Source organism: Poecilia mexicana, unplaced genomic scaffold, assembly GCF_051168715.1.
Source record: "Poecilia mexicana isolate PSO_F unplaced genomic scaffold, ASM5116871v1 scaffold_13, whole genome shotgun sequence".
Classification (NCBI taxonomy): Eukaryota; Metazoa; Chordata; class Actinopteri; order Cyprinodontiformes; family Poeciliidae; genus Poecilia; species Poecilia mexicana.
Genome location: NW_028263382.1, coordinates 27,446,858 through 27,456,866, shown reverse-complemented (window position 1 = coordinate 27,456,866; position 10,009 = coordinate 27,446,858). Strand labels below are relative to the sequence as shown.

At 44.0% G+C, this 10,009-nt stretch overlaps 1 protein-coding gene across 1 annotated transcript; it reads left to right on the top strand.

Moving 5' to 3' along the window:
* The first annotated feature begins 2,106 nt into the window (after positions 1–2,106).
* On the top strand, positions 2,107–6,597 carry LOC106931422 (alpha-(1,3)-fucosyltransferase 4-like). The gene has a single exon (XM_088011974.1). It carries the CDS (start codon positions 2,189–2,191, stop codon positions 3,332–3,334), a length of 1,146 nt encoding a protein of 381 aa, XP_087868100.1. The 5' UTR covers positions 2,107–2,188; the 3' UTR covers positions 3,335–6,597.
* The last annotated feature ends 3,412 nt before the right edge of the window (positions 6,598–10,009 follow it).

The following is a 10,009-nucleotide window of genomic DNA, read 5'->3' as shown; positions in this document are numbered from 1 at the left end:
TTGACATAGTTTATTAGCTCCATTAATGAAGCTAAAGAGAGAAGAAGTGCATAAAAGTGACATGCAGAAGCTAAATGCTTAATCTATTTACAGAATATAAAGCTGTCTGAGGTGTGGGCTACTGAAAAACCCTTCCCCCTGCCTCTTTGGACTGGGCCTTTACTTTGACTGTCCACCTAGCTCATATTCCTGTGTGTTTTGGTTTCTGTTGTCATCTTCCCCTCACACTATTCTGTTCATTTCTCTGTTTATTATCGTTTCTAAGGCGTTGCCAGATTAGTTACTTCCTCCGTGTTTAGTTGGTTTATTCTTGTGTTTAATGTCTCAACTATTTGTAGTTGTTTCTTTTAGACTATTGTCGGTTTTTGTGCTTTGCTTTCCAGCTGACCTGTGTGATTCTCCTCGCCACATTTAATCTGACTCTTGTGTCACTTTTCCGTCTTACCTCAGTGTTTGAGCTCCTGGTTTTCTCTATTTTTCAGAGCTGCATTCTCCTGTTCTGTGTCCTGTAATCTTCGTTTCACATTCTCTAAGTTTTCCCTTTTTGTTATTAGTATTACAATTAAAGCTTCAACATTCATTTATAGGCAGCTGCCTGTAGACAGCGGAATTTGCAACAAATTCTGCAGAGTTAAATCAACACTACGCCGAGTCTATTTGGTCCTTTTCAGAATTGGCATTAATTTAACTCTTACAGAGTTATTTCAACAATAGTTTGACTAGTTCTAACTATTTCAAGTGTTAAAATGACTCAATGTCTTGTTGAAATAACTCTGAAAGAGTTGAATTAACACCAATTTTGATAAGGAACAAATAGACTCGGCACAGTGTTGATTTAACTCTGCAGGATTTGCTGCATACACCTCGACCTCACACGGGTTTTCTTTCAGGATTATCCCGCGTTTAGATCCATCCATCTTCTTCGTGTTGGTCTTCATGTTGCTGTTTGTTCACTATTTATATTACATAGAGGTGAACTTTCTTCTGGAGGCGACCGTACTGGTTTTATTTAGGGGTGTCAGAGAAATGAGTCCAGTTCACCACACTTACTCTTTGTGTTGCTTTTATCACATTTACAGCGTCCGACTGTAATGTGCCAAGAAGTGTAAAAGTTCAGTTGCTGTGAAGATTTGAGCAGGTTTTACAGGAACGTCGCGTTCTGACGAGGACCGTTTGTCAGGCGAAACCACCTTTCAAAAATAACAACCCCCTAGGCAGGTAATTAAATCCACACCTTTGTAGTGAAAATATTTCTATCCATGTACTAAATGTGTTAGCTGTTAACATGAAATCACCACGGCTGATATAATTTGGGCTTGAAGATTCCACTTTGAGTGTATTTAGTCTACGTAACGTGCTTCCTTTGGTGAACTGTTAAAGACGATTGCCTCTTCGATAATGTTCTGATTTATTGGTGTTTAGTTTAAAAATATCAACCTGCTAAGACAACTTTTAAAGCAGGCTGAGGGTTTTAGCCTGATTTTACCTGCTTGTTTTATTGTTATTTAATGTTTTGTTATCGTTAAAGATCTTAAGATATGAGATGCAATCTGCTGGGTTTCCTTAGATAGGAACTTTTTAAACTACTTTGAATGATCAATTGAGCATACTGCAATGTCTGATAAGTAGAAGGAATGTAAGAGTAAATTGAACTGATTCCTTTTTTTTTTTTTTTTTTGGTAAAGTGCCTAGAGAGATATTTGCTGTATCTCTCTAGGCACTATATAAATAAATAAACTGAATTGAATTAGATTTTTCATTTTTTTTTAACAAGTGATGATTTGCCTATTTCAGCAGCCTTCTGGGTCAAGGTGTTTATCCAACCCGCCCTCAGTCCCTCCAACAGTAAACAGGCCTCACAAGAGGCCCATTCAGCAGCAACTGGCAACCCGACCGGCACTGCCACGTCTGAGCGTCGGCATGTACAGTCGGCCCTGGGGTTAACGCTTCTCGTTTCATTTCAAATGATCCACAAGCGGGAGACTTCAGACAGGAAGTAACTGGAGCGACATGACCGCCGCCTGTTGTATTCTACAGTGCTCTTATCTTATCTCAGCTCGCACACCTGAACGAGAGGCCAAAGGTGTTCAGTTCAGGGTGTGTCAGTCGGCGCACTGCAAAATGTAACTTCCCCATAGGCTTAATATCCCGAATGAGGGTGGGGGGATCCGCGGGGTGAGGGGAGTCCATGGGAGCTCAGGCTGCTTGGAGACAAGCGGGCCCCACTTCCAGAGCATCCCGGCGGACAGGTGTACGGACATTATCTTTGGAAGCTGTCCTGAAAAGACCCCGGCTGTGCGTGTGCGCGACCGCCGCGGGCTTCCTGCTCCTCCTGGCGGCCTGTGCGCGGTACCTGCCGGACCAGGCCGCCCCGCAGCAGCAGCAGCCGCCGCCGCCACCGCCCGAGGTGACCCTCCTGATCTGGACGCATCCCTTCGGGGAGTACCGCGAACTTCCGGACTGCCTGCAGCTTTATCAGATACCCGGGTGTAGGCTCACGGACGACCCGTGGGCGTACCCGCAGGCCGACGCCGTGATCATCCACCATCGGGAGATCGCCAACGGTGACGCGCATCTCCCACCGGAGCCGCGGCCCGACGCGCAGAAATGGATATGGATGAACTACGAGTCCCCCACGCACACGTCAGAGCTGTGGCTCGTGGAGGGCGTCTTCAACCTCACCCTGACCTACCGGACGGACTCGGATATTTTCCTGCCTTACGGCTACCTGGTCCCCCGGGCTCGCGCAGCGGACGGGGCTCCTGGCGGCGGCCAGCTCTCACTCTCCAGACGCCCGCGTAAGCGCTTCGTGGCCTGGGTGATCAGCAACTGGTCGGCGACCCACGCCCGAGTGGCCTTCTACCGGCAGCTCCGCGAGTTCATCCGAGTGGACGTGTTCGGGCGCGCCGGGCAGCCGCTGCAGGGGGGCGGCGACAGCGTGGTGCGGCTGCTGCGGCGCTACATGTTCTACCTGGCGCTGGAGAACTCGCAGCACACCGACTACATCACGGAGAAGCTGTGGAACGCGGTGCTGGCCGGGGCGGTGCCGGTGGTGCTGGGGCCGTCCAGGCAGAACTACGAGCGCTTCCTGCCGGGGGAGGCGTTCATCCACGTGGAGGACTTCCCCACGGTGAAGGAGCTGGCCCGGTACCTGCTGGCTCTGAGGGGCGACCCGGCGCGGCTGAGGCGGCGGCACCTGGACTGGAGGAGGAGCTACAGCCTGAGGCAGCCGAGGTTCTGGATGGAGCACTACTGCACGGCCTGCAGGGCGGTGAGGAGGAGCAGAGGACGGACTCAGACGGTGACGGACCTGAGGAGGTGGTTTCACTCATGAGAGCCGCGACAGCGAGTCGCTTTTAATTTATAGATGAGAACGTTCTGGGAGTTCGCCTGGGTTTTTGTTGTAGTTTTCAAATTGCTTCTGAGGATTGCTCACTCATTTTCATATCAGTGTTTTTTTTTTTTTAAAGTGGACTCACGCTTAAAACTGTTTAATTCCATAAAGTTGGCAGTCTCCAATTATAAAACAAGCTAAACTTTTTTTTAATCAAATCACCAAACATATATCAAATATGTTGATCAATGCTCTACTCACTACTGATAAAAAGCAACTTTGATTAGTACAAACTCTGTTTCGACATCTTTGTCGTTTTCTGGAAGTTTGTTTCTGTATTTGTGGTGCATAGAAACCAAATGCTGCTTCTCCATGTTTGGTTACGTCTCAAGTCTGATCAATACGTCATTCAAGCTTTAAACCCCCCCAAAACAAAACATAATAAAGTGACAGAACTAACAGGTATCAGACTCATTTTTGACCAAGCTAGGTTCTTTTTTTTTTTCCTCTAGTGGCCTTTATTTGAAAGTGCTATGACAGGGTAATGAGAGAGAGGGAAGACATGAGGCAAGGGTCACCTGAGCGGGAATCGAACCTACGACGGCCGCATAGAGGACTAGGGTCTCCATATGTAGGCTGTGCTTAACCCCTGCGCCACCGCAGCACTTATCTAAAGAAAAGCTGCAACAGATGATGATGCTGTCACCACCATCAGCATCATCATTGTGTGTGGCGCTCAAAGATGCTGCTGCTGCTGCTTTGTGTTGATTTAACTTCCTCATAATGAATCGGGTAATTCTCACTTGAGTTTGTTGTATCGACATAACATCCCCAATGTGTCTCTTTAGCTTTTAATCAAACATTAAGTATTTCCTCAGCATAATCTATTAAGGCTGTAACTCAGCAGGTCTGTTGACAGGAGTAAACATCTGCTTTTTTTTTTTTGAATGGATTATTTAAATTTTTACACCTTGTTGTTGTTACAGAATCAATCGCCTTGTCGAACTGGACACGTGTTGTTGCTGTGAGGGCAGGGGGTAACTTTGCTCCCGGTAAATTATCTAATGCTCCTGCAGCTGCTGGAGGCGCTGATGGTTAGCAGCAGTAATGATCTCAGAAGGTCAGAACAGCCAGGCCCCCGGATCCCATCTAAAGCCCATTCCTGAAGTCGCTCCGAGTTACAGCGAGGGCCTCAAAGTCACATTCGCTCTCGCTGCTTTTTAATCACGGATTACAATTCGTGTTGTATCTGTGGCTGATCGTGTCATCAGCGAGGAAACTGGAAGGCAGACAGGCTGAACAGGTTGAACACGAATGTTTTGTTTTTTCTTTTTTGTTTATTTTGCAGCTGAGTCACATATGATCAGTCCTGTCCAGGACACAGAAGATCACACAGTAATTTTCCATCGTGTTCAGGGGCTGAAGGAGGGCTGGAGCTGTGTCTGCTGTGGGCAGACAGACTGAAGTTAATGTTTCAGGATGCAGGAAAACGGAGAACCTGCGGAAAATCCGCTCAGAGAGGGAACATCCAGACCCTCGCCTCTAGAGACTCGAACCGGGAGTTTTTTTCAGCTGTTCGGCTTTAATGTGACTGTTAAGCTGTTTCTGCTGATCAGACGCTGGATCTCCTCTCGTCTGCTCTGACGTGTGTGTCTGGTTTTCAAACAGAAACACGCTCCCAGCGCGCAGAGCCCGATTTTACGGCTCAAACAAGATCTGGAGACAGAAACTGTGTGGACCTGTACTGCCCCCTGTGGCCACTTGAGATCACTGCAATCCAAGAAGGGACTCAACAACTGATAGCAGCTTAAAACTGACTGGAAATTTCTGTTAGGGTGAGAAAGGGAGAATTTCACACACAAATATATGTAGTAAATGAGTATAAACATGAATAAATTTGATGTGCTTGTATTTTTAAGGTAATTCCAATTTTTGGAACATATTTTAAATTAAAAAAAGAAAGTACAAAAGGATATTCTCTGGTATGGAACAAGTTCAAAATGAAAAGTTGTTGTTCAGGTAGTTTCTGGGTGACGTTTGATAGTTAATGTACAACAGCACTGTTCAAAGTTGCGGTCCGTGGGCCGTTTTCAGCCCTTCTGAATGATTTTTGCGGCTGGCCGTGAATTAGTTTATCTCAATATCGCCATTTCACAACGAGAACAAAGAAGTTGTTGAAGTCTGGAGGTTGAAGCAGATGGACAATAAAAAAAAAATTGACAAAATTCAAAATCTCGAAAGATTTTTTTTTAAGATGCTACGTAGGCTAACACACAGGTCGTCTTTCATTACCCGTGTTTTTTCTTGGAGTTTGATTTCATGGTAGCAGTGACTTGTGCAAACAGACATGAGAGCATCCATCCGTTAAATCTGTTTGATCCTTTTGTTGTTGCTGGCAACAGACTAAAAACTTCCAGGCCAAGGAAACAGAAAGCAATGAATCCCTCCAAATTCTGGAAATTTTCCACCTTTCCTCTGGTCAGGGGAACGCGCAGGACTGAGGTATTTAAGACAAAAAAAAAATCTACAACTTTGTTTTATGCTCAGCAGGTAAGAATAATAAAAGCCACCCTGTACTTAGTTTTAAACATGCTGAATGTTTAAAAAAAAAAAAAAAAAGCAAATATTTTTGGTCTCTTCTTTTCTGAAAATAGCCAGATCATCATCATGTACCTGAATGTCGCAATAGTTTAGGTCATTTAATTCATTTTTATGAACAAGATCAGGTAGATAAGTTTCAATATATTCTAAACCAGAGGTTTAAAAAACAAAACAAAACGAACACCTGCGTTGATAGTTGGATAATTGTCTCTCAGTAAGTTGTGGCAAAAGGACATTTAAGCAAAGAATAGAAATAAATGTATGCATTTGAACCTGTGTGTAAAGTCCTTTAAAAAGTAATGATTGAGGTATAATCATTCCACAAATGGCCTCAGATTAATATAAAACACGCTCCCCAGGTGAGCTTATAGAGAAATTTCATTCGCTGCCCGGTTACATTAATGACAAACTGAACATCACCTGAATCTAGGTCAGTGCGGCGCTCAGCTGTTTTTGTGTAACCGAATACCTCCGAGCTGCGGCTTATCAGGAGCTGACCCCCCGAGCAGGCAGCTCCCAGCAGGAGGGAGCGTTTCCGCAGGAGTTTGTCTGTTTGAGTTAAAGCTCTGCTGACGCATAAATCTGCAGGTTTAGAGATGGAGATAATGCAAAAAAAGAAAAAAAAAGAAAACAAGTCAAAGTAGAGAGAATTTGGACTAAAACGCAGCATTTCTTCCTTCTCGTTGCTCGCCCGAAGCACAAAACATCACCTCGTGTCACAGACTGACAGGTCAACAGTGTGTGAGGTGAAATACTGGATGGTGATATAAACTACCTATAAAAGTAGTCAGACCCTGAAGTGTTTCAGTTTTGTTCAAAGTACAAAATTGATGTCGCTGTATAAACACAAAATCTTACCGAGTATTTTTGTTTTGGGTTCTAGCACAAATATCTTAGTACAGTTGAAATAAGACGAAAGTAACTCACAAGTAACGTTTCAGCAACATAGCAAGCCGCTTTCAGTCAATCATTCTGTAACATGGATAAAAAAAGTACTAGTTCCATTGTTTATTTCACTTATAACATGGAAGAAAATGCCTGGTTATAAGTATAAATGTTACATTGTGTAAAACTGAAATTCAGAGCACATTTTTCAACATGTTGCTTGGTAACAAAATTCAAATGAGACTTCATGAGAGTTTTTCCCCCCTATAAATCTCAATTTCGGAAAACTCTCAACTGTCAAGCAGATTCTCCCACCTGAGCTGTTAACATCTGCAGCTCCTCCAAAGTTTCCACAGGCTGTGTGTCAAATTAAGCCTGTCAGAGGGTCTCTAATGCACCGTGTACCTCCATATCATTTATTATAAATTTCTCAACCCAGAACGGGAACATTTAGTTTTATTCTTCACTTAGCAGGAATTACAACAAACTTAGAATCCATATTTTTCTTTTCTATTAGTTTATCCAGAGAAACTCCTATTACTTTACCTTTGTTTTGTTTTTTTTACTTTGTATTTCCTAAATCTCATGTGAAGCACCTTTGAATTGCTTGTTGCTGAAAATGTGCTGTATAAATAAAATGACCTTGCCTTATTTTAGAATGCGCACCAGACTTTATTTAAATGTAAAAAACGCTAAAAAAAAAAAAAGGCCACAATACACAATTCACATCTTAATTCACAATTTTACACAATTTGTGCCAGTCTGTCTGTCACATGAAAGCCCAATAAATGACTTTGTAGTTTGTGGTTGCAACGTGACACACTGTGGAAAACTTTACATTTAGCAAAAGCAAAGCAGATTTAAAAGTGAGCACCGAAGAATGCCGGAAACCGACTTTCATTTGCTTCATTTGGCGTCTTTAGCGGAAAGCTGCGGCTCATTCCAGAGCCTCTTCCCAGACCTCCTTGTCAGCCACACGCTGCCATTCATAACCTCGGCGCCCCCCTCTCCCCCCCGGCTACAGACGCAGTAATCCCGTTTGTACAGCAACAGATGTTTCTCTTAAAAACATCCGTTCACTCTGCAGCAGAGAAGAAGGAGAAGAAGAAAGAGGAGATAGAAGAAGAAGAAGAAGAAGAAGAAGAAGAAGAAGAAGTCGTCAGCCTCTTATTTTCCCAGGAGATGAAAGAGAGCAGCTTAATCACTATGAAATCGGACATATTTGCGCTGGTTTGCAAGGACACATATTGACTTTCAGCAAAGGCTTACTGTTCTTTAAAACATAAACAAGCTTTTTTTTCTTTTTTTTTTCTGCGTCTCCCTTTAAAGCAGAGCCGCCAAGCCGTGTTTTACGAGCAGACTTTCATGTTGTGTACATGAAAAAGGCCGCAGAGATGGAGAGAGAGAGAGAGAGAGAGAGAGAGAGAGAGAGTGTGTGTGTGTGTGTGTGTGTGTGGAGAAGAAAATGCATATGACACAACAAAAGTCCGCCCCCCCCCCCCCACACACACACACACACACCAGACAAATAAACAGTGCATTGTTCCCATGGCAGCGTGGCGCATTAATCTGACGGCTGGTTTCCCATGGCTGTGTCTCCCTGCCCTGTAGACCTCCGCTCTGTCTCACTGATGGGTCCTGTGATTGCAATCATCCATCTTACTGTCAAAAGCGAAAAAAAAAAAAAAAAAAAAAGCAAGAAAGTGTGTGTATTGAAGAGTTGGGGGGCGGGGCGGGGATCACACACACCATCTCACTTTCTCTCCCTTGTGTCCGGGCAAACACGGCACCCCACCGAGAGCAGAGCCGACGCACGGACCAAAACAGCCTCGTGTGATTAACAGAGGGAACACGAGTGGGTGTGCATCATCTTTTTTTTTTTTGGTTGTTTCTGCCCCTCGCCATGTTGCATGATCAGTCGCTGGAGTGTGCGCCGGGTGAACGAACGGTGGACACGTCTGATCTTGCAGCCCATCAAAAGCACCAGAGACTTGTTCCCTTGTGGCCACGCAAGCGGGGGGCCCCTCACATCAACACGTCTCTGTTCAGTAGACAGGAAAAACAAGAGTGCGGAGGAGGTAGAGGAGGAGGAGGAGAAGAAGAAAGAGGAGGGGAAGGGGGAGACAGAAACACAGATTAAAGAATTCATGAAGAGGCCAGAGAGGAGCGTGAAGACGCCTCGGAACCACGCTCATCGCTCGGGAGCTAATTGAGCAGCAAAAGTCAACTCTGATTTTTGTACAACCTGTGATCCTTTCTACAGAGAGCAGACGCCGGCCTGTGAAGAAAAGAAACCAAGGAGATGTTTACAGGTTAACCAGTTGTTTTCTTCTATAGGATCTCGAAAAAAGCGAGGCCAAGAGGAGGAGGGAGGCAGCATGTTCCTACTTGTCAGCAGTGTGGTTTAATTGTCGAACTTGTGCTGTAATGTGAGGCTGTTGTCATCTGCAATGATGGATTCAATGTTTTTTTTTGTTTTTTTTTGTTTTTGCTTTACATCATGCTATAATGTCATTCCTTCATCAAAAACACACATGGAGTGTTGCCTTGACTTTTATGAATGTTTGAGAAATCATTTAATCTCTTGTTGCAAATATTCAGACGTGCAAAAGGCCTGGAGGAACTGAGCCCCGCCTTCAAGGATGAAGCTCCTCCTCCACTCAGCTCCTTCAGACTAGCCAGCTGCAATTAGCAGACACGTGGTGAAAGTGACCATCAGCTGCTTGTCGGCGCATTGCTGGTAAAGAAAGTTGTTACAGATTAATAGAGGAGCCATGTTGTGATTACTTCAGAAAGAGCAGGATCTTCTTAAAGAGACAGAGGCCCAATTTCAATGCATTAAATTACAAAGTCACATTTCTTTTAAGTTATATTTGATATATATACTATAGTATTTTCATAACAACTGAAGGTAGCATAGCAACTTGATTGTGCTATAAAATGGCTCTATGTGCCCGGAAAATCCATGATACTGCCCCCCTTTAATCGAATAATGAAAGAAATTAAAAACAAACAACAAAAAAAAGATGCATTAATGCTACCAGTCTTTGCCTCATCTCAAGGCCTGATAGTAATAAGACTAATAGCAACAAGAGGAATAGGAATAAGAAAATGCATCTTGCAGTGATTTCTAGAAAATTGTATTAGGTTATTTTAGAAAAAAATAAAAACATTCATGCTAAGCAAACA

Bases quoted from the DNA above. Each gene is read 5' to 3' on its own strand.
- LOC106931422 (XM_088011974.1), top strand. From the start codon at position 2,189: ATGGGAGCTCAGGCTGCTTGGAGACAAGCGGGCCCCACTTCCAGAGCA.